The sequence below is a fragment of the Oncorhynchus nerka genome, linkage group LG18 (assembly GCF_034236695.1).
Source record: "Oncorhynchus nerka isolate Pitt River linkage group LG18, Oner_Uvic_2.0, whole genome shotgun sequence".
Classification (NCBI taxonomy): domain Eukaryota; kingdom Metazoa; phylum Chordata; class Actinopteri; order Salmoniformes; family Salmonidae; genus Oncorhynchus; species Oncorhynchus nerka.
This window is the reverse complement of record NC_088413.1, coordinates 65,939,953-65,964,838: the sequence shown is the minus strand read 5'-3', so window position 1 is coordinate 65,964,838 and position 24,886 is coordinate 65,939,953. Positions and strand designations below refer to the sequence as shown.

The 24,886-nt window shown below is 41.8% G+C and overlaps 1 protein-coding gene and 1 pseudogene across 2 annotated transcripts in view; one reads left to right on the top strand and one right to left on the bottom strand.

The window, feature by feature from the left end:
• Window positions 1-82: 82 nt before the first annotated feature.
• Window positions 83-10,947, top strand: LOC115146509 (reticulon-4-interacting protein 1 homolog, mitochondrial-like; annotated as a pseudogene).
• Window positions 10,948-11,360: 413 nt separating this feature from the next.
• Window positions 11,361-24,886, bottom strand: part of LOC115146347 (beta/gamma crystallin domain-containing protein 1-like) — a 59,847-nt gene continuing 46,321 nt past the window's right edge. For both annotated transcript variants that reach the window (XM_029688374.2, XM_029688375.2), the window contains 10 exons: window positions 24,593-24,738; window positions 23,531-23,657; window positions 23,306-23,335; window positions 23,067-23,179; window positions 22,779-22,911; window positions 17,987-18,126; window positions 17,603-17,726; window positions 14,976-15,134; window positions 14,531-14,696; window positions 11,361-13,590 (listed from right to left, as the gene is read on the bottom strand). In XM_029688374.2, the coding sequence (XP_029544234.2) occupies window positions 13,502-13,590; window positions 14,531-14,696; window positions 14,976-15,134; window positions 17,603-17,726; window positions 17,987-18,126; window positions 22,779-22,911; window positions 23,067-23,179; window positions 23,306-23,335; window positions 23,531-23,657; window positions 24,593-24,738 (1,227 nt within the window). In that variant the 3' untranslated portion in view covers window positions 11,361-13,501. The remainder of the gene's footprint in view (window positions 13,591-14,530; window positions 14,697-14,975; window positions 15,135-17,602; window positions 17,727-17,986; window positions 18,127-22,778; window positions 22,912-23,066; window positions 23,180-23,305; window positions 23,336-23,530; window positions 23,658-24,592; window positions 24,739-24,886) is intronic.

Sequence of the window (24,886 nt, the reverse complement as noted above, 5' to 3'; positions counted from 1 at the left end):
ACAGAGCTTAGACTGTAATGGGATTATACAAGACTGAAGAACAAGTGTATTGACATATTATAGCTAGTTGATGAACATAATCATGCATCTTTTGAGACAGTTGTCATGCGGTCAGGGGTCTTGTCTCCTAATCAGGAGAGCACCATGTGTGAAAACATTCCTCCATGGAGGTCAGAAGAGACTTTTCAACACCACCTCCAACAGCCGTATGACAATCATGCCTGCTTGGGAGATCAATAGATAAGGCAGCAATGATGTCTTTCGGTTCACTAAAAACGCTGGGTTATGGACTAAGGAAGTCCATGCTGCAGGTCTTAACCACATTGACGTCAGCATGAGAGGTTGTTGTGATATTCTAGCTTGATAGATTCCTTCTTCTTCTTCTTCTTCTTCTATGAAGTTTAACGGCTGTTGACATCTAATAAATGTTGCATTAACGCCACCAACTAGACTTGAGTACAGCTCCATTATACTTTGCTTTATAAAAGGTAAATTAATCAACAAATAATCTAACTTCTAACCCTACATCCATTAAAAACCCACCACCTTACTCCACAATTTAAATCTATCTAGTCCTACCTCAGGCCAACAGCCTGAAAGGAGGGGACACCACCACTCAACACAACCTGTAACACAACCTGACGTCAAATCTCCTACACCCAAATACTTTTCTGCAGCTGCCACCACAACCTCTATTTTCTGCAATTTACATTCCATCCCTGCAGTACAGTTGATAGCCATTGCTATGAACACTAAAAAGCCAATCTTACTGAAGCATATATCATTTATTGGCCTATCTCTCTGTACTGATACATATCTACTACTCACACGAATACTCTCAGGATCCTTCCCCCTTGACCTATCTTCCTCAACTTTCCTCACTGCCTCAGTATGCGACACCCTTCACTCTACTCTAACCCTGGTAACCTCAACCTGCCTCTCTCACACTGGACATTTCTGATCCCTAGCCCCATGGGCACCCTTACAATTAACACATACCGCTTATTTCCCCAATGCTACACATTCCTTTGTCTCATGCCCTTCTGCACACTTCTCACACCTATGAACCTCCCTCCTACACACTGCTGCCACATGCCCCTAAGCTTGACACCTGTAACATCGTAATGTATTCAGCACATAAGCTCATACGGGATAACTGAAATAACCTAACAACACATTGTCGGCCAGAGACTCAACATCAAAACTCAAAAGAACAGGCAATGACTCTTCTGCTTCACCACTCACCCGATTAATTCCCTTGAAGTGACCTTATTTTTATAGGCTAACTCTTCATTTCAAGCCAGTGGTTTTCCTATGACCTTCTCAGAGTTCTTAAAGAAGATAGACTATCAGATCTTTTATAGATAGCTTATATGAAGACAGTTGTGAGACATCTTCACAATAGCCTTTTTGTGCACACACCACAGTCTCGTGAAAAGGAAACTGCCCTCATTCAGAGCTGACTGAGCATCTGTTGTTTTGCTATTCACATTTGGTCTGTGTATGAGAGAGAGATCTGAGTGGGCAAAATAGATCATCCCTGGAGACGAGGAGAGCTCTTCTGACACAAAGGGAAAGTTGACTGCTATGGCACATGGTTTGGGTGTTAAATTCAAACTGTGAATGTTAGGCTAAACCTCACACTTAGGCCTAGATGTGCTCTTTGAAGAGGTGGGGGCCTGCTGTTTCTTATGGTTACCTCTCAGTCTAATCAGTGATGATCTTCCCAGCTAGTTTCAGTGTTCTTGTCATCTTGTGGCCTCTGTTCGTATCTGAATTCACCTGTCTCAACGTCTACTTGAACTGATTGCGTTTTGCCTTATTTCTGTGTTGTTTCTGCCCTCTCAGGTGGGTATGGGGCTGCCACCAAGGCCATGAAGAGAGACCTCCTAAACATCAACCAATCCGGCAGTGAGTTTCTCCTGATCCTGGGCCGTGACGTGTCCGTAGTCATCATCCAGTGTTTTCTGGATGTGGCACCAGACTACTTCAAATAGGTGGATGAGGTAACACACACACAAACAAATTGGCCCCAGGATGCAGTACAATAGGGTGGTACTCTCTGTGGGAAGGGTTGGGGTTGTGTGTGTTTGTTTGTTTGTTTGTTTTTGTGTTACCGCTTTGTTTAATTAATCCTAGTGCAGCTGTAATGTGAAGCACCTCATTGCATCATTGTTAATGTCAGTGGTTTTCCTATTATGTTTCTCATAGCTTTCAGAGAACATAGACTATCAGATCTTTTACACAATAGCCTATAAGAAGTCAGATGCGAGACATGTTCACAATAGCATGTTCACAATAGCATGTTCACAATAGCCTGAATTTCCCTTTCACCTAGTGAAAAGGATATTCAGCAACCCTTGGAGGACAGTGATAAAAGAGCTTCTTTATGGTTAAAAAGTCAAACCAACGCGTTTTGTACCTTGGCCTTTGGGAATTACAGATGGTGATGAGCATTTTATATATGTTTGTATAATGTTACATCATCACACCACCTTTGGGCCAACTGGTCAACTCGTCGTCAGTGTGTCAGTGAAACAAGATCCCATCATATGGATGTGAAGATATACACAAACAGAGAATTCAAAATGTCACAATCTTGGTATCTGTGCCATCCATGCAGGGTGTTACCAGTGCTTGGTTGGTTAAGCCAGTGTTTTTTTCCTTCTCAGGTGTGGGCGGCCATTCCCCCTTGGAAACATGGAAGCCTGGCTGAGATTGTGGTGTTGAGTGCAAATGTGGTACTGTTTTGTTTATGATCCCTTTGTGTTTTTGTGTTGTAGTTTGTTTTCCAAACCATTGTTTGCTTGTGGTTATTTCTACAATAAACATATGTGTAGTTGAATATTACTACTGCTAGGGATGCTTTCTTTAGCATGTTCAAGAGAGAATGCATTTGGATACATTAGTATAGGCAATATTAGGTGTCTCCTGTGGGCTAAATGCTATTGCTAGGCTGGAATGGAATTTTGGGATGGTGTCAGATTTGAGAATAAAATCTACCGGCAGAGTTAGACTCCATGGTGCTGCTCAGTGAGGCATGGTCATTAATGACAGGCTCATTAAATAGGCTTTCTGTGTGATGAGGAGCCAAATGAGGAGCAAGCAGGACTGCAGACAGACTAGCCAGCTCTGAGTTGGCATCGTTACGCAGGGATTTTAACGGATGATGATGACTCAACATTTTCAGATAGTGACATGTTTGGTCGGAGGTTTGTGAGGCTCAAGGTAGAAGTTATCTAGGATCAGATTTCCCTTCCCCCTTATCCTACCTCACATTTTGGAGGATGCACCTATATCTTTGACCTACTCTTGAGTCCTGAGTGTGACTGGGTCCGGTGTCCAAAAAGCCCACATTTCTGAGTCACACGGAGGTGGCGGCCGCTCCTTACGTGTCTGTCAGAGCCTGGTCTGCCCTGGTCAACACAGGAGGCCTTAACAAGGACAACTGTGCCAAGAAACAGCAAACACACACACGCACATGCACATCTCCTGCCAAATTGAGGTCAACTTGTCTCTTTCCCCGTCTAACCCCTGCTGTTGTCCCTATTCATCCCATATAATCCTCATGTCTTTGATCTTGTTGATTATTCCACTTGGTTATTTCATAAAAAGCCTGTCTGTATGAAACCAGTGGGTTATGAGCATGGGGAGGGAAGTGTACTAGATACCTAGAGAGGTTAATGGGATTCTGAGAGATTCTGGCGTTTAAGCCCTTGTTCTACTTACCCAAAGCCATACTACTATACAGTCCTGGCCAAAAGTTTTGAGAATGACACAAATATTAATTTTCACAAAGTTTTCTGCTTAATCTGATAACTCTTCATAACATTCTGGAGTATATGCAAATTGCCACCATACAAACAGAGGCAGCAGACTTTGTGAAAATTAATAGGTGTCATTCTCAAAACTTTTGGCCACTTGTAGACTTCCAGTCATTGCGTTAATGCTAGTTAGCGTTGGCTCGCAAAACGACTCAGTAAGTAGAACACAGAATCTCGCAGCATCCCTTAAAAACCTCCATGGTGGCATTTATCTGAATAGGATGAGGATTGTTCCCCTTGGGTCAGTTAACTGTAATCAAGGATTGGGCACCTCTCTCTCACTGCCACAGTAAACTCTCATTAGTGTGTGGGAAAATAAGTCTCTCCAGTTAATAAAATAAACTCTCCATCTCTCCCTCTCTTTCTCTCTCCTCCACCGTCCTAGTTTTGATCTGGTTCTGGATAATGTGGGCGCGGACACAGAGAGCTGAGCTCTGGGCCTTCTGAATCCGTGGTGTGGCACCAAGCACGTAACCCTGGTAACGCCCTTCCTCCGGAACACCGGCCTGCTGGACATCGCTGACAGAATGCTCCATACCGGGGTCTCCGTGTTATCCAAAGCACTCAAGGCAACCATGGCAGCATTTCTGTATTTAATATAATGCATCCTTTATTTACACAGATTGACTACAGAAGCATATACAACGCCTACCATGATCATGTACAGCAAAGCACTTACTAGACTTTTGAAATGTCCCCTTATAAGGCAACACCCAATCTCACTCCCCTCGCTTGTCATCCCGCCCTCACATAGTAACACCGACATCCTGTTGGCATTTGTGGGGTACAGACTGCAAAATGTGCAGTGCATTTGAGGTTTTGTGCATGCCTTTTTTCTCTCCTTGTCATAGTCCCACCCACCACATCACCACATGATCCACAAGATGTACTGATAGCTGTATGTTTAAGTGGGTCTCATCACGGAGAACCAGAGCAGTGCTGATTACATTTATCACTGCTCAAATACTGTAGCAGGAATAGGTAGGACATGAACACAACATTTGTTCCTCAACTGCAGTGTATGATATTCCATTTTCTAGCTCTGAGTCTCTACTTTTATCCAATGTAAAGAAAAACATTTCACATTTTACTACATAGGATTGAATCCAGGTGGTAGGTCACAAATGGTACTCCAGTGCCATAAGGTAATCACTTTATCAGTAATGTAGTAATTTCTAGTAACGGAAATGGAAAACCATTTACTCTGGGAAATAGAAACTTAAGACGAGGGAGATGTGTGTGTGAAGACATGGTTTGTCTTGGGGGAGCCCCATAGAAACATGCACTGTCCCTGTCCCCCGCTATAGGTGGAATGGCACGGTGGATCTGAACCATGGGGTTTGTCCCGTAGCAGTGTTGACAGTAGAAAGAGACAGACCTTGGTTAGAATATAGAAGAGGTGGGGGGAGTAAAGTGTAAACACACCGTATCTATTTCAGTCCCATACTGTCGATCACTTTTTGAACACCCACTTGTCTCCCCCTATTTCTCCCCTCTATCCCTCACCCTGTCTCTCTCCACTCACTCATATGATCTCTCATTTCCAAGACGAAGTGCAACCAGACCTGTAAACCATGTGTCTATTGCGGCATCTCCTCTCCCTAGCTTCTCCTTACCAGTAATGGAGCCCCCTCGGCCCTCTGTGCTGGGCCAACACTGTGATAAATAATCAAAGGTTCTGGATCTTCACCACTCAATGGCCTACATCCTGCTCTTGGTAAAAACATGCCCCCCCAGGCTTTAGATAAACAAAGCTGGCACCATCGGTGTGGGAGCGTCGAGCTGATCTCTCAACCAGCCCAGTATTAGTGGGCCTTGGGTAGTTTGGATAGAGAGAAGGCCTCTGTACCCAGAGAGATAGCATGTTACAACGGGGTACAGTTTAACTTATCAACCCCAACCCCTGGCCTAGCATATCCATGGAAACATCCCTCAGGCAGACAGAGGCAGACTTTACAGATTTGGTTAATCTTTACATTTTTACCTTTGGTTTGGTGATTGGACACTTTGGAGGCATCTTTTGTTTTAATATTAATAACAGTGGTGGAAAAAGTACCCAATTTCCTACTTGAGTAAAAGTAAAGATACTGAAAGTCCTCCAGTAAAATACTACTTGAGTAAAAGTCTACAAGTATTTGGTTTTAAATATACTTAAGTATCAAAAGTAAATGTAATTGCTAAAATATACTTAAGTATCAAAAGTAAAAGTATACCCATTTCAAATTCCTTATATTAAGCAAACCAGATGGCACCATTTTCTTGTTATTTGAATGTACAGATAGCCAGTGGTCGTAGGATGACCAGGGATGTTCTCTTGATAAGTGTGTGAATTGGACCATTTTCATGTCGTGCTAAGAATTCAAAATGTAACCAATTATTTTGGGTGTCAGGGAAAATGTATGGAGTAAAAAGTACATTATTTTCTTTAGGAAAGTAGTAAAGTAAAAGTTGTCAAAAATAGAAATAGTAAAGTAAAGTACAGATACCCCGGTAAAACTACTTAAGTAGTACTTTAAAGTATTTTTACTTAAGTACTTTACACCACTGACTAATACAGCTACGGTATGTTGACCTTGTGTAACAGGTGTCCAAATGAGTTCCAAAGGAACAGAGGCAATCCTATTCACACACTGTGTGCGTCATAGGTATGTATGTATCATTGATCAGCAGTGAAAGCAGGAGCTCAAACTGGAAAAGAATGGATGGTGGATGTATTGTGTGGGTACAGACAGGAAATTACCCATCCTATCAGTTCCAACCTTTGTTTCTTCACAAACTCTTAGTGTTCATAGTGCACACAGTGTACACAGATGTCTGAAAGTTAGAAAATTACATAACAATAACGAGGCTATATACAGGGGGTACAGGTATCTCCCCCAAGCCATTATGTTGAGTAACGTTCCCCTGGAACACGCCCTCCAGGGACACGATCCACAAACGTTAGCAACCAGCCGTCTACTTTTTCCTTTTGGAATGGAGCTGGGAATCTCATCTTGATGCTGGGAAACAAAATAAATAGGGATTGGCTTCCTGAAAGAGGGATGCTTCACTTTGGCGCTTAGACTTAGGAAGTCCTCTTTGGGTTAGAATGTCACCTCAATAAAAAAAAATGTGTGTGTCTGTGTGTGTGCATACTTGTTTGTGTGTCTGGTGTCTGTGACAGAATGTAGGAGGTACAGCCACGGAGGCCATTGTGTCTGTGACAGAAGGTAGGAGGTACAGCCACGGAGGCCATTGTGTCTGTGACAGAAGGTAGGAGGTACAGCCACGGAGGCCATTGTGTCTGTGACAGAAGGTAGGAGGTACAGCCACGGAGGCCATTGTGTCTGTGACAGAAGGTAGGAGGTACAGCCACGGAGGCCATTGTGTCTGTGACAGAAGGTAGGAGGTACAGCCACGGAGGCCATTGTGTCTGTGACAGAAGGTAGGAGGTACAGCCACGGAGGCCATTGTGTCTGTGACAGAAGGTAGGAGGTACAGCCACGGAGGCCATTGTGTCTGTGACAGAAGGTAGGAGGTACAGCCACGGAGGCCATTGTGTCTGTGACAGAAGGTAGGAGGTACAGCCACGGAGGCCATTGTGTCTGTGACAGAAGGTAGGAGGTACAGCCACGGAGGCCATTGTGTCTGTGACAGAAGGTAGGAGGGACAGCCACGGAGGCCATTGTGTCTGTGACAGAAGGTAGGAGGGACAGCCACGGAGGCCATTGTGTCTGTGACAGAAGGTAGGAGGGACAGCCACGGAGGCCATTGTGTCTGTGTGGGTCTTGACTTGTGTGAGCCAACACTGGCTCACAATAGTATAGTGAGTGATCAACTGCAAAAATAAAACCATTGCATTTGTAATGAGATTAATTATTAAACATGTATACCACATGCAACGAAGGAAAATGTAATCAGATATTCAGACTGAGGTGGCCATCTACATACAAATGCTTCTATATATTATTTCAGTTTATAACTCACTCATAGTTAGGAGTGAGTTATAAACTGGGAATAAACTCTGATTATGGACAGTTTGAATGAGATATGGTGTACAGTACATCTTAGACACAGATCTTTACTTAAGCATCTGTACTTTAGTCTGTGTAAGGGCGGACAACAACACCAACATAAATGTCTTTATTTTATTTGAGTGTAACAAAACACTAGTCTGGCACGTATACTGCATGTGGTTTCCTGTTTAACCTTGTTCCTATGTCTTTTTCGCCTTGTGCACTATCGCTGGGGGAAGTTTGCGCCCAATGGACCCACACTTGATGACATCAGCGAGATGGTGGTTAACATGCATCTCTGTTGAACCACCAGCTGTAATCCCTTTTATAACACCAACCAAGCTGAATAACAAAAGCTTAAAGCTGAATGGTTAGTGGTACAATATTAAACTATACAACCATCTAAGAAATTATGAATACTTAATAGCAATGGCTAACAGAGCCACAAGCATGAAGAAAATCAGACAGTTACGGTTCACGGTTCTGTTCGACTCGACTTGTAACCTAACTTTTTAATCTGAATCGAACAAAGATACATTTTTAGTGTTTCTCTCCTGTCTAATTTTTGGTGTATTTTATAGACTTGTTTTAGTACTGGTGAATCATGATTCAGGATTTGACGTAAATAGGGAAGTCAATTAAATCAGCTAAATTTGACCCGTTTCTCAATCCCTATGGGTGTTCTGGCTCGGAAAAGGCTTGCTTACTACTTATCCTACTTCACAATCTCTTAAACCCAACTTGTTCGCTTTTTGGCTTTGATTTTACTGTTACTTTAAAGCTGAACAAATACTGTTTTCTAACTGCCATTTTATCCTGCAGCATGAAAGCACACATCAAGACTAGAGGTTCAAACAGAGATAGTAGAAGCAAATGAGGTGGACAAGTTGGCCATGATAGTATGAATTGCCAAGTTAGGAATCTAGCCAAGACACAGGGATTAACATCCCTACTCTTGGAGAATGTACCATGGGATGCTCAGTGACCAGCATCAAGACCATGTTGTCTGTCATCTGAAAGAGAAAACCAATAAATGTGATTTGAACAAATATGTAACATTCATAACTGTATAGAAAACTTAACATGGAATAATTGTAACGGTTTTCTTCCTGGGAAGGATCGGAGGACCAAAATGCAGCGTCGTTATTTATAAACATCTTTAATGAAAGATGAAACCGTGAACACTATACAAAATCAGAAAACGTGGAAAAACTGAAACAGTCCTAACTGGTGCAAAACACAGAGACTGGAACAATCACCCACAAGATACCTAAAGAATATGGCTGCCTAAATATGGTTCCCAATCAGAGACAACGATAAACACCTGCCTCTGATTGAGAACCACTCCAGGCAACCATAGACTTACCTAGAACACTCAACTGAACACAACCCCATAGACTACAAAACCCCTAGACAAAACAAGACACATAAATCACCCATGTCACACCCTGGCCTAACCAAAAATAGAGAATAAAAAGGCTCTCTATGGTCAGGGCATGACACGCGCATACAGTGACACACACACGCACGCACGCACACGCACCCACACATAGAGTCGTGCACACACGCACAGAGACACACACTCGCACAGACACACACACACAGAGACACACACACACAGAGACATACACATCTGGATGGGTTTTTGCCCAACGAGGGATGTGACACACCATCAATGGGCACCCACTGTATTTGTAAAGCTGGAGACATGATATTATTACAGTTCATATGGTTGGCAAAATATGTCATATTGCGGCATACTGCAGCTAGGATGGAATGACATTGGTCAATAGTGGCACATGATTTTGGTCAATAGTGGGATTTTTATGACCCTCTTGTCCAAGTGGAGGAAGTTAATCAGTGAGCTTCAGCCATTTCAATTGTCTGAAGCTACACACACACACCACACACACCTATTCTGCTCTCTCTGTCAGACAGACAGTGAGGTAGGCTAGGTTTGATTTGGTATGGTCAGCCAGTGACGGTCAGACCAGATGAAGAACCGCTGTCTAGGGCTGTGCTGACCAGCCAGGCTGCAATGCTAGTGTAATCCTGGTGCTAGGCCCCTAATCCAGTTCCATTATTCAGGCCCTTTGTCTGTGGCCCTGTCGGGGCTCCCGGGTCCGCACCCCAGCTTGGAAGCAGAACAGATTCCTGTCTGCCTGGGCATTATGGAAGCGTTCCACCATGACATCATGGCTCCGTTTTATTCTGATGAAACAGCAACAGCTAGCCTGGTCACCAGAACCTCTGTTGGTTGCAATACCATACTGTTTGTAAGTTTGCCATGATAACAAACACAACAGGATGCAAATGTATATGTTGAGTGGAAGGACATAGGCCTTACTTAATTATAATGTTAGGTTAGAGAAAGACTAAGCAGTATACTGTATCAATTATGTAATTTTCTCTTTAGTGATCTCTTTCCTTTCCATGTTTTCTACTCTTTCATATACCCAATACCCGATACTACTACGATGAGAGCAGCTTTGTACAGGTCAGGTGAAGCTGAACAGGGTGTTGTTGTGTATGGCGTTGGTGTGCATCATAGGTTGTTGTCTGATAAGGATGTCAGAGCATCCTCACCAGTTCAATACAGTTTATTCAATCCACACCGAAGTACACATCAGGTCATTCTGTGTAGAAGAGGAACTAGATACCCATAGGCTGGTCTAATCATCACCACAGCCATCCTTTCCATTTGATCTATTTCTATGATCTATTATTCATTTATTATTTGGAAGATGGCCGGTATTCATTCAACGGCGTGTTGCAGGGCTGCACACTGCACTACCGACAATTTTGCATTTACAAGGCAAGATGTCAGCTCAAGCATAAATGATCTTTAAATGTCAAGTGCAATGCATTTATTGAGAACAAGCCTTTTATTGAATCCCGACCGCTGCCCCGTCACACAGCTCTAAAGTCAGTTTAAAAAAGATATGTTTTACTCCTTGTGACCTCTCTTCCTGTTCCTGGAGGAGGAGTTTACCATCTCCCAGGTACCTCAGGCCATGCTGAATGTGGAGAAGGATCACGCTCAGGGAAAGACGTCAAAATCAGCAGCGGAGAGGACTCATCCGACAAAACCACTGGACGACTCCACTGCCGACTCCACTGCCGCCTAGCGTTTCCTAAAAACGCAGGGGAACAACACCTACCACTGTCACTCCTAAAAACGATAAGGTTTTCCTTAAGCCTACACCGTGAGGCATTTCTGAGCGACAAACGGACTTGTGGGCATAGAGCGTAGCCTGATATGGAAATGCTGGGTGTGTTTCAGTCAGAGAATTTTTATGACTGCCTTTAGGATTGTCTGTGCTAAGCTTGTGAGTGTGTGTCTGTTTGAGTAGAGCTGTTGTAGTGGATGTTTTAAGGAAGTTGGCGATAATTCATGTCCTTGACTTTGGAAGTGTTATTGAGATGCCTCAACAACATAACACAAATCAAGAAAAGGAAAACAACGTTTCTTTTTTTGTAGATCGTAACAGCATTTTGATGACATTACATTTAAGACAAAGTGGTTAGCATGATATTGTAGCACAGTGTTGAAACGGATCTTTAATCATTTGACATATGAAATACATGCACCTGTTGCAGCTAATGTTCTGTGAATAGTGTGTGAAGTAAAGTATAAATCCAGACAAGAAAATTACTTATAAAACATGAAAAACATATCAGTAACACTTTACTTGATGGTCATAACCATGTCATAATATATCATAACTGACAAAACTTGTCATAACCTGTCATAATATGGTCATAACACTGTCATGACCCATATAGTTACACCTATTCTGACATATTGCATTATTTTTTGTCTGGTTATGACACTTAGTGTCAAAACCCAAATGTATTCAAATGTGTTTTTTCCCTGCCAAGAAATGTCCTTTTGTTTGAAAGTTTGTTTCTTAAGTCCTTTGTTGTTGTTATGAATACTTTACATACATTTTTTTTCATAATATTTGAAATAACTTTTCATAAAGCATTATGACCATCCTATGTCACTTTACTTGGACTAAGAAAATACACTTTATGAAACAGTCCAAATGCATTATGACCATCCTATGTCACTTTACTTGGACTAAGAAAATACACTTTAGGAAACAGTCCAAATGCATTATGACCATCCTATGTCACTTTACTTGGACTAAGAAAATACACTTTATGAAACAGTCCAAATGCATTATGACCATCCTATGTCACTTTACTTGGACTAAGAAAATGCACTTTATGAAACAGTACAAATGCATTATGACCATCCTATGTCACTTTACTTGGACTAAGAAAATACACTTTATTAAACAGTCCAAATGCATTATGACCATCCTATGTCACTTTACTTGTACTCTGAAAATGCACTTTAGGAAACAGTCCAAATGCATTATGACCATCCTATGTCACTTTACTTGGACTAAGAAAATACACTTTATGACACTGTTAAGAAGCATTATTACCATCATAATCATCTAAGCCATATAGTCCTATCACGCACATGCCCTTATGTCAGTCATCAGTCACAAAGAGGGTGTCTTGTCCTGCTCCTAAAATCTGCTCCTGCATTTATCCCAGTCATCAGAAACAGAGCATTGGGGGTAGGCACATGTCTGACAGCAATGTGTGTGCAATTACAATGATAATTGTATATGGTCAATTTAAAAATGAATAACAAACATACTGTTGACAAGTAGGCTATGGTGTAATGGAATGTTTTGCCTTGTGTGGTAGTTTTTGGGTTATTTGACACTCTTATATACATGTCATAATCTTCCATAAAATAACTACCATGGTAGGTTTTATGTGTTTTGACACTCTTATGTAGGTGTCATAACCAGCCATAAAATAACTACCATGGTATGTTTTATGACGCTGGGTGTCAAGTGTTACCAACATATCTACTCAAAACGTACCTTTGGAGAATTCAAGGAGTGTGTGACTTCATAGACTAACCCTTGTGTGAAAACATATACATTTCAGTGATTGACTGGTGAAGCACACTTAACTCATTGTAAATGCTATGAATATAGTAGAGACACACACATATTCCACTACCGTTTTTCTTTGGTATGGTCAATGAAATAATTAATTGTGGAATTTGTAAAGCAGCATTCAAGTCCTGACCGTATATTGTAGTGCTCCTTAAATGTACTTTTAAGTTATTTATCAGATGCTCTTATCCAGAGCAATTCGTGTTAAGTGCCTTACTCAAGGGCACCTCAACATTTTTCACCTAGTCGGCTTGGGAATTCGAACCAGCGACTTTTTAGTTACAGGCCCAATGTTCTTAACCACTAGGCTACCTGCCACCCTTGTTCTATAGATAGTACTGTAGCCACATGTTGTTTGGTTTCTTTCTCGTTGCAGTGACATGGAAATGTGTAGTTTACTAGTTTATAGTTGTGTTTTACAAAGACAACCTAGTATGGATGCGCACAAGCTCAACACATGTTTCAGAATATCTCGAGGCCCACTGCAGACTAGAATCACAGAGTGCTAAGGCCCTTGTAGGAACTGCATAAAGAAACAAGAGTATGGGTCCCACGGTGGAACTGCATCACAGAGCTTTGAGTCCCATGGCCTTCTAATGCAAGAAAGCTCTTAAACCCTTGGCTTAGCTGCACCAGAGAGTTCTGAAGCCCACGGCAGAGCTGCTGTAGAAGGGCCAGGTCTATTGACACTATATTACAGGATCTCCAAAGACCATCTTTGGTTGTGTTTTCTCTCATCAAATGTGTTGAGAATCACTTGAGTTTTGTCATAACTTTGTCCACCTGTGAGTAGAAGATATTATACAGTTTAGTGTAGGCTACATATTCAATGGCATTGTAACAGATGGGTAATGAAAATAACTAACTAAACACTTCCTAAACTTACCACCAGATAGAGCCAGATAACTGAGGACAGAGCTCCTATACTCTTTGTATGCTGAACGAAAATATAAATTCAACATGTAGTGTTGGTCCCATGTTTCATGAGCTGACATAAAACATCCCATAAAATGTTCCATATGCAGAAAAAGCTTATTTCTCTCAAATTTTGTGCACAAATTTGTTTATATCCCTGTTAGTGAGTATTCTCCTTTGTCAAGACAATTGATCCACCTGACAGGTACGGCATATCAAGAAGCTGATTAAACAGCATGATCATTACACAGATGCACCTTGTTCTGGGGACAATAAAAGGCCACTCTAAAATGTGCAGTTTTCTCACAGATGTCTCAAGTTTTGAGGGAGCATGCAATTGGCACGTTGACTGCAGGAATGTCCACCAGAGCTGTTGCCAGATCATTTAATGTTAATTTCTCTACCATAATCCACCTCCAATGTCTTTTTGGAGAATTTGGCAGTACATCCAACCAGCCTCACAACCGCAGACCACGTGTAACCCCCCCCCCAGTCCAGGACCTTCACATACGGCTTCTTTACCTGTGGGATCGTGAAAGACCAGCCACACAGACAGCTGATGAATGTGAGGAGTATTTCTGTCTGTAATAAAGCCCTTTTGAAGGGGCTCATTCAGATTGGCTGGCTCTCAAGTGGGTGGGCCTATGTCCTCCCAGGCTCACTCATGGCTGCGCCCTGCCCAGTCATGTGAAATCCATAGATTAGGGCCTAATGCATTTATTTCAATTGTTGCATGTTGCGTTTATATTTTTGTTCAGTATAGATGCTACTGTAGCTGAGAGAGCAAGAGCAGGAGAGCGGATCTGACCTTTAACCTCAAGCACCAGATCAGGTTTGAGGTGGCATCGGACCAGGCCGTCTGGGGTAATGTTCCACAGCTGGTTGTCTTTCCCTGGCTCCGGAGGAGACACACTCAGCCTGCTGCCCGCCATGACAACGCTCCCCGTGATCTGCAGGCAACAGTCCTCCACCAGCTGTAGAGACAGGGAATAGAGGTTCAGATGTGGGTGGATTCTGTATTGAATACATACTTATAAGCATGATACAGATACAGTTTTGCAATGTTATATGAGAGACAAATGACAATTGTACTGGGATATGCTCAACACATGTGACATGAAACTATATTGAAATAATGAGGAAGCCAGTTCTGTAACACTTGAAGGTGGTGATGATGGGAATGAATAAGGATGTCTGTGGAGTTAATGAGAGGAAAAGATGATCCATTGCAAAATCTTGAGCCCATGCGGTACCTTGCAGCGTAGGACTCCGTCATGGAAGAGCCAGACCTGGTCCACTCCCCCAGTCTCCTCCAGGGCCTGGACCCGCAACAGCTTGATGTCATCCAGAGGCCCTGACAGGGACATCACGTAGCCGGTCTCCCTGCTTCGCAGACGGAAGTACACCTGCTTCTGTAGGGGGCAACAACACAGATAATATGATCTTGTCTTGACTAGGCTAGAAAAGTTATGTTCACCCGAAAGTGGTCATTATGAGTTATAGGGCTTGCAGTGGCTCCGTATAATTTCCATTGTGTAATCATTTGCATTGATGACTGAATGAGATTAGTGCAGAAGTTGAGTTGTAGTCAATAAGTTTGAACATTAGTCATGAAGATTAGGCTATTTTGTATGTGGCCGACATGGGCCGATTCCAACCCGAGTTAAGCGAGCGTAAGTGGAATGCATTTCCCTTTTCATGCACTTTTCACTATATGCGTATTCTATATTTTTGTATTTAAAAAAACCTTTTTACCTCTTTTTCTCCCCAATTTCGTGATATCCAACTGGTAGTTAAAGTCTTGTCCCATTGCTGCAACTCTGCACTTGCTTCTTGACACACTGCTCACTTAACCCGGGAGCCAGTTGCACCAATATGTCAGAGGAAACATTGTACAACTGGCAACTGAAGTCAGCCAGCATGCGCCTGGCCCACCACAGGAGTCGCTAGAGCGCAATGGGACAAAGACATCCCGGCCGGCCAAACCCTCCCTTAAACCGGACGATGTTGGGCCAATTGAGCGCAGCCTCATGGGTCTCCCAGTCGCGGCCCGCTGCGACTCAGCCTGGTATGGAACCTTGGTCTGTAGTGATGCCCCTAGCACTGTGATGTAGTGCCTTAGACTGCTGCGCCATTCGGGAGGCTCCTATATGTGCATTCTGACCTTGAACTTAAGCATGACAATAGCATGCTATTCGTCCAGGGTGGAGATCAAATAAATGAAGGTGCGGCGGAGGTGTGTCTACAGATGCTGCATATTCTGACCTTGACTTAATTCCCCAACAAATCTACCACCTTTATGTGTGAATGAAACCTTGAATAAGGTCAAGCGAAGCTACCGGTTCCAAGTTGAAAAAGCATCCATTTTATATTTTCCAATAGAAATAACACCATTCTCTATACACTGTAATTTACAACTTGATAAGAGCTATTGATAAGAGCTAGGTATATGATTAATCCGTTTGGATAAGGGAATTGTAAATATAAATAAGACTTGTTTTAGATATATTTTACCTTATAATCCCTGGAGACAAATGTGAAACCAGTCATATGGCAGCAATCTGAAGGATATCAACTTTCCCACAGTAAAGCTTATGAAATGCTGTGCATTATGCAGAATCAAATCAAATCAAATTTATTTATATAGCCCTTCGTACATCAGCTGATATCTCAAAGTGCTGTACAGAAACCCAGCCTAAAACCCCAAACAGCAAGCAATGCAGGTGTAGAAGCACGGTGGCTAGGAAAAACTCCCTAGAAAGGCCAGAACCTAGGAAGAAACCTAGAGACGAACCAGGCTATGTGGGGTGGCCAGTCCTCTTCTGGCTGTTTGGGGTTTTAGGCTGGGTTTCTGTACAGCACTTTGAGATATCAGCTGATGTACGAAGGGCTATATAAATACATTTGATTTGATTTGATTTGATTCGGCATAATGCACAATTCCCAACATTGTAATTGTACGGCCTTTTAACTTAAAGGGATGAGAACTCTCTAATGTCGACTTTCTCTCTTTCCTATTTCTACCATGTTAAATATTAGCCACTATCAGTATCGACCGTCAGTAGGCCTAATAACCACACAGATTCAACTGCCAATTTACGGTTAGTTCCCTTCACTTGGTATACATTATCACTACATTTAATGACATTATTCTGATGACCTTCATTTGCTTGCTCTGACAACGTTGTCACAGCCGTGTGGTTGTTGCTGTCGATCATTAGTGAGAGTTGATCATGTAAAAAAGAGGCTAAATAAATCATTATGGAGCGGAGCGCAGACCAAGCAGTGTCGTCACACAGTTTCATGGTATATCCTACTGTTGTACACTATTCTCCCTATTATAATTATATGTACACTAGTCGTCCTACATTACCATGGGTTGAAGAACAATGTTTTCTTTCTTTCGTGCATAAAGGCTCCCCAAATCTGTATTTTTATGATGAATAAATACTTTCCTAACCACAGGAGGTTGGTGGCACTTTAATGAGGAGAGAACGGGCTCGTGGTAATGGCTGGAGCAAAATTAATGGAATGGTATCAAATACAGCAAACACTTGGTTTCCATGTGTTTGATGCCATTCCATTCACTCTGTTCCAGCCATTATTATGAACCGTCCTCCCCTCAGCAGCCTCCACTGTTCCTAACCCTAAATCATCTACAAAATCAGAACATTTTAAATCGAACAATTGGTGCTGAAATGGAGACGAACATGCATATATTTAGATGTATTTCTTTCATTGACCCTAGTATTCGTTCTCTCGATATATTGTAGTGAGCCTGTTGACAAAATTCTAACTAAAAGATACACCATATTTAAAGGGATGTCTTAAGATGAATGTACTGAAAACTCTACTGAATGAAAACTCCCCGCCTCCATACCTGCAATAGTGGTCGCAGGGATCCGATTCGCGGCCAGCTGCTGAACTTGCACCAATCACCCAGTTTGCTGGGCGGTAGCAGGATCTGACGGCCGCGGTGATGACACCCCTCATACAGCACCCACCTGTAGAGCAGGAATTATCAATCACACACAGTCAGTTGCTCTACTTACACAAACCTCAAACACACCTTAAACGTAAACAATCCACATTCCTACAGCACTCCTCTTTACAATAAGCTAGCAAATCTAGTTGATGGATTAATAGGTGCTTAGACAGTGCTTCATCAACTAATTTGAATAGTAGGTGCAACTCTTGCTTTACAATGTTCTGTTTTGTTTTATTGCCTAATAAAAACTGTCAAATCTATTCAGGTGTGACTTACATTCCTCCGTCGATAACCAGGGAGCGTATGCGTCCGTCCACCCCAGCCAGCTGCAGGTTCACCACCCCTTCCGTCAGCACCACCCTACGGCCTCTACAGCCAACCTTACTGAACAACGTTATGGACGGGAGGGAGAACTCCTGGAAAGATAAGGGGGAAGGGATGCGTGAAGCGTGAGATTATACATTATTATGGTATTGCAGGTACAGGACACATCCAAGATATGCAGTCACTTCACACAGACAGGACATAGGTTTACAAATACTGTACACATTCATGCCGTGCCAAAAGGGTTGGATAGGTTACCTGTCCCAATTTTTGGATTACCCAAACTCAGTAACGTAATCTGATTACATTCCATTACTTTTAGATTACTTTCCCCTTAAGAGACATTAGAAGAAAGCAAAAATGTGTGTTACCAATTGAATGACATCCATTGCAGGATAAATCAATGTTAAAGTTTACATAGCTGGCCATATATGGATGTTACATTTTACTTTATGGGTTGGTTATGTAGGCTTTTTCCATTGCTTTCTACTACATATAATAATACGATTAAATTATTTCTTGACATTAAAAACCAAAGTCTATCAGAATTCCAGTCATTCCAATAAATGTTATACCCCTTGATCTTCAAGAACAGGACTTGGAAGTATGGAAGTATAGATTAGCCAAATTGTTTTACCTGAGGATGACGCCAAAAACGAAGGACTTATTAGCCAGCCCTACTCTGTTGTTTATGATTTTGTTGTCATGAAGGACTGATTGGGCTTATTGAGTTGAGTTGAAAAATAAATGCTGCGCTCATGGAATGGCGTGCTTTGAGCACTACTGAAAAGTGCTATTTACATGTGAAAAATGAAAGCCATATCCTGCATCTGCTATAGGCCTATATATATATAGAGAGAGATTAAGTCGGAAGTTTACATACACCTTAGCCAAATACATTTAAACTCCTGACATTTAATCCTAGTACAAGTTCCCTGTCTTAGGTCAGTTAGGATCACCACTTTATTTTAAGAACTTGAAATGTCAGAATAATAGTAGAGAGAATTATCATCTCATTCCCAGTTGGTCTGAAGTGTACATACACTCAATTAATATTTGGTAGCATTGCCTTGAAATTGTTTAACTTGGGTCAAACATTTTGGGGAGCCTTCCACAAGCTTCCCACAATATGTTGGGTGAATTCTGGCCCATTCCTCCTGACAGAGCTGGTGTAACTGAGTCAGGTTTGTAGGCCTCCTTGCTTGCACACGCTTTTTCAGTTCTGCCCACAAATGTTCTATAGGATTGAGGTCAGGGCTTTGTGATGGCCACTCCAATACATTGACTTTGTTGTCCTTAAGCCATTTTGCCCCAACTTTGGAAGTATGCTTGGGGTCATTGTCCATTTGGAAGACCCATTTGCGACCAAGCTTTCACTTCCTGAATGATGTCTTGAGATGTTGCTTCAATATATCCACATAATTTTCCTACCTCATGATGCCATCTATTTTGTGAAGTGCACCAGTCCCTCCTGCAGCAAAGCACCCCCATAACATGATGCTGCCACCCCCGTGCTCCAGGCTTGGGATGGTGTTCTTTGGCTTCTTTTTCCTCCAAACATAACAATGGCCAAACAGTTCTATTTGGTTTCATCAGACCAGAGGAGATTTCTCCAAAAAGTACGATCTTTGTCCCCATGTGCAGTTGCAAACCGTAGTCTCGCTTTTATATGGATGGGCAAATGTGATGGCCGGATCTCAGATGGGGCCACAGTATCTGGAGTACTTCTCCTGTCCTATTCGGTGTCCTGTGTGAATCTAAGTGTGCGTTCTCTAATTCTCTCCTTCTCTCTGTCTTTCTCTCTCTTGGAGGACCTGAGCCCTAGGACCATGCCCCAGGACTACCTGACATGATGACTCCTTGCTGTCCCCAGTCCACCTGGCCATGCTGCTGTTCCAGTTTCAACTGACCTGAGCCCTAGGACCATGTCCCAGGACTACCTGACATGATGACTCCTTGCTGTCCCCAGTCCACCTGGCCATGCTGCTGCTCCAGTTTCAACTTCCACCTGACTGTGCTGCTGCTCCAGTTTCAACTGTTCTGCCTTATTATTATTCGACCATGCTGGTCATTTATGAACATTTGAACATCTTGGCCATGTTCTGTTATAATCTCCACCCGCCACAGCCAGAAGAGGACTGGCCACCCCACATAGCCTGGTTCCTCTCTAGGTTTCTTCCTAGGTTTTGGCCTTTCTAGGGAGTTTTTCCTAGCCACCGTGCTTCTACACCTGCATTGCTTGCTGTTTGGGGTTTTAGGCTGGGTTTCTGTACAGCACTTTGAGATATCAGCTGATGTACGAAGGGCTATATAAATACATTTGATTTGATTTGATTTGATTTATATGACGTTTTTGGAACAGTGGCTTCTTCCTTGCTGAGCGGTCTTTCAGGTTATGTCAATATAGGACTCGTTTTACTGTGGATATAGATACTTTTGTACCTGTTTCCTCCAGAATCAGCACAAGGTCCTTTGCTGTTGTCATGGGATTGATTTGCACTTTTCACACCAAAGTACACACCAAAGGATTAAATGTCAGGAATTGTGAAAAACTGAGTTTAAATGTATTTGGCTAAGGTGTATGTAAACTTCTGACTTCAACTATATATATATATATACTGTATATATACTGTACTGTATATATATATATATATATATATATATATATATATATATATATATATATATATACATATAACAAGTCCAATAATGGATGTAGTAACTACAGATTGCCCCTTTAAGTCAATCAAAAGTGTGCAAGTTTGAGCATATGTCCATTCAGCCTATGGATATTTTTTTTTTACCAGCATGAAGTAGATTGGGCAATAAAAGCCCCACTTTTATTCCATAGTTTGAATTCGCACTATGCAGCTGTTGCAAGAGTGCATTTTTCACTGGCTGTCCAATAGTTTCAAAAACAGTGAATGATATGCAGCTTAATTAAACGTTTTAAACCGCGATCCATTAAACACATTTAGTGTGTCATCATAGTGGTCTCTGACTTGTGGTCAGACTCGCTCAGGTGGAAGAAATGTAAACTTGTGCCTTTTTTCAATGCTGATTTGAATGTAATTGAGAAAACAGAGAACTGTCAAAAAATGTTTTGCCGCAAACATTCTTTCTGAATTTAACTTCTCGGTGACAGGGGGGCAGTATTGAGTAGCTTGCATGAATAAGGTGCCCTGCTACTCTGTCCCAGATGCTAATATATGCACATTATTAGTAGTATTGGATAGAAAACACTCTGAAGGTTCTGAAACTGTTTGAATGATGTCTGTGAGTATAACTGGTCTCATATGGCAGGCGAAAACCTGAGACAAATCCAACCAGGAAGTGGAAATCTGAGGTTTGTAGTTTAACTTAAGTGATTTCCTATCCAATATGCTGTGTCTATGGGGCCAGATTGCACTTCCCAATGCTTCCAGCAGATGTGAACAGTCTTTAGAAAGTTGTTTGAGGCTTCGAATAAGAGCTGTTTCAACAAGTGGACTAGGCTGTGGCCAATCAGTTGTTTACTGCGCGGTCACGCGGGCGCGCCGTTCCTTCTTTTCCCTCTGTAATGAATACGCTATTGTCCGGTTGGAATATTATTGAAGATTTATTATAAAAAGGATTGATTGTAAACATCGTTTGACATGTTTCTACAAACTGTAATGGAACTCTTTTGCTTTTCGTCTGGATTTTGTGCTTGCGCATTGTGCCTTTGGAATAGTGAACTAAACGCGCGAACAAAACGTTGGTATTTGGATATAAATATGGACGTAATCGAACAAAACAAACATTTCTTGTAGAAGTGGGAGTCCTGGGAGTGCATTCCGACAAAGATCAGCAAAGGTAAGTGAAGATTTATAATGCTATTTATGACTTTTGTTGACTTCACATCTTGGCGGGTAACTGTGTGGCTTGCTTTTGTGGCTGAACGCTGTTCTCAGATAATTGAATAATGTGCTTTTGCCGTAAAGATTTTTTGAAATCTGACACAGCGGTTGCATTAAGAACATGTTTATCTTTAATTTTATGTGAAACATGTATCTTTCATCAAAGTTTATGATGAGTATTTCTGTTATTTGATGTGGCTCTCTGCAATTTCTCTGGATGTTTTGGAGGCATTCTGAACATGGCGCCAATGTAAACGGAGGGTTTTGGATATAAATATGAACTTGATCGAACAAAACATACATGTATTGTGTAACATTGAGTCCTGGGAGTGTCATCTGATGAAGATCGTCAAAGGTTAGTGATTAATTTGATCTATATATCTGCTTTTTGTGACACCTCTCTTTGGTTGGAAAATGGCTGAATGCTTTCTGTGACTAGTTGCATAATGATATGTTCTGCTTTCGCCAAAAAGCCATTTTGAAATCGGACACTGTGGTTGGATTAACGAGAAGTGTATCTTTAAAATGGTGTAAAATACTTGTATGTTTGAGGAATTTTAATTATGCTAGATTTCTGTTGTTTTGAATATGTGCCCTGCACTTTCACTGGCTGTTGGTGAGGTGGGACGCTACCGTCCCGAACGATCCCAGAGAGGTTAAAAGTAATCCTCGAAGTAATCATCTAGTTTTTCAATAGTATCTGTAATCTGATTACAATATTTTAGCTGGTAATGTAAGGGATTATAGTTACTGTTTTTTTGTAATCCCTTACATGTAACAGATTATATGTAATCTGTTACACGTAAGGGATTACATAAAAGCCTGTATGTCAACACACATAACTCCAGGACCTCCTCTGTACTCACATGGCTGATGGTCTGTATGGAGCGGATGGTAGAGTCAGGACCCAGACAGCCCATGGACTTGGTATTGGGGTAGTCTCCCTCCTCCAGGACATACATGTGCTCTGTGAACTGGGATCCTTCATACGCCACCCAGCTGGAACACAGCACGGAGGCATGCAGTCAACTACAGCTCTCTCCAGTACTACGTCCTCTTTGAGTGTAATATACAACTAACAATTCTGTATACTAAATGTCACTCTATAACAAGTAGAATGAACATGCTGTGTTTAAAGTTGATGTTCTGCTCACCTCCCAGCCAGTACTCTACAGGAGCCAGGGAAGAAGTCTTCCTCCAGGGCTACCACACTGTCCTCCAGTACCACCACTCTGCCCTGGAACCCAGGCTTTGAGAACAGCTGGAGCTAAGGTGCATACACAGGAGATAAACATGACCTACAACTACAGTGGATAACATTATAATCACATCCATAGACTATTGACTATGTTAAGATAGTTAATATTATTTGTTTATCACAATCAGAACTTACCCTGAACTTGCTTGATCCACCCAGGTTATCCTGAAAGTAATAAAGGAATTATGGGTAAACCAGTTCAAAGCTTCCTCACCAACCTCATAGTTTATCAGAGTCATGAAAGTACACTGTACGTATGATCAAGTATTATACTACAAAGGTGGTACTACTGTGATTATTATTGTATCATAGTCTTGCACTAGTCCACCCATTGACTGTGCTTAAATTTGTTATGTTTACCTGGAAGACTGGCTGCAGTGAGGATATCTTGAGGTTCGGTCCTCCCCAGTCCTCTGGGCTTCCGTAGAGGCCTTTCTCTAGAATGTAAAGTTCTCCGGAGAACCCAGGGTTCTCAAAGGCAACCCACCTGTTTAGAACACATTCACAACAGGTAAACTGGTACATTTATAGGACACTCCATAATAACATTTCACAATACAACATGTTGTAAATAGCATCATTCCCATCCGTATATATTAAACTTTAAACAGGAGGTCTGAATATGAGTGTTATCATTTTACTGTAGTTTCTAATCCTGTAATATTAGATGTTTATAACTTGAAATCACTAGCTCTAACTCCATTTTATCACTAACCAAACACTGAGCTACGGCATTTTAAAAGGCCATAAAACAATTAGCCAGGTAAACTACACAGGAAACAGTAGAAGGTTATAAAGAGATTATGTGAAGGCTATCCCTATTCAGTGGAGTTCATTTTCAACTACATAAGCTTTAAGCGTATGCTCTACATAACCAGTTTGGAAAATGATATTAAAATGAAAGCTGTTCATTCTAACAGAGAGACTTTTGTGATAGCTTATGAACCACTGAGACAACTGACTTCATCTATAAAAGAGATAGTCAATGAACTAATAGCCAATGAACTAATAGCCAATGAACTTCTAAGTGATTAAATTCAGATATGTCTGGAACATGGCCACTCCCTTTCTTTACTGAAAAGAAGCTTATACAGTTTGAATTGTGACTCTGGGACTGGACCTTTACAATCTATTCTCCTCTCTAAGAATATATAACCCCAGAGATTGATCTCATTTTCCCACCTATTGTCTAACCTTCAGTATCACTGTACTAAGCGTGACATTCACACCAGCCTTTCACGTTTGTGCATGTGTGTGTGTGTGTGTTAATTAAAAGCTTGCAATCAGAGGAAAGAGAATAGGAGTGACCCACCTATATTTCTCTAGTACAGCCAGCCAAAGCCCTTGGCTTTTGTGACACACCGAGTTATTTGAATAGATGCAGGAGACTGCTACATAGGACTGTCAGAGAAGTTGACTTACACTCCACCCTGGACATTGATGGACTGTGTCTTCGAGCCGAAGCCTGTGTCCTCCATGTTAATGACAGGCCCTAGCAGGTCCATGTTGACCCCTCTCTCCCCAAAGTCCCTCTCACTGAACAACTTCACATGGGGAGACAGGACATCCTACAACCCAGGGAATGTAAACACAAACACCCAAACGATCTCTATTTACAAAGACCAAACTGACTTTATTTTGGCTAGGTACTTTCAATCACCACAAACATTCTATAAATTCTTTGTAGAAGCAAACAGATTTAAACCATGGCTCTGA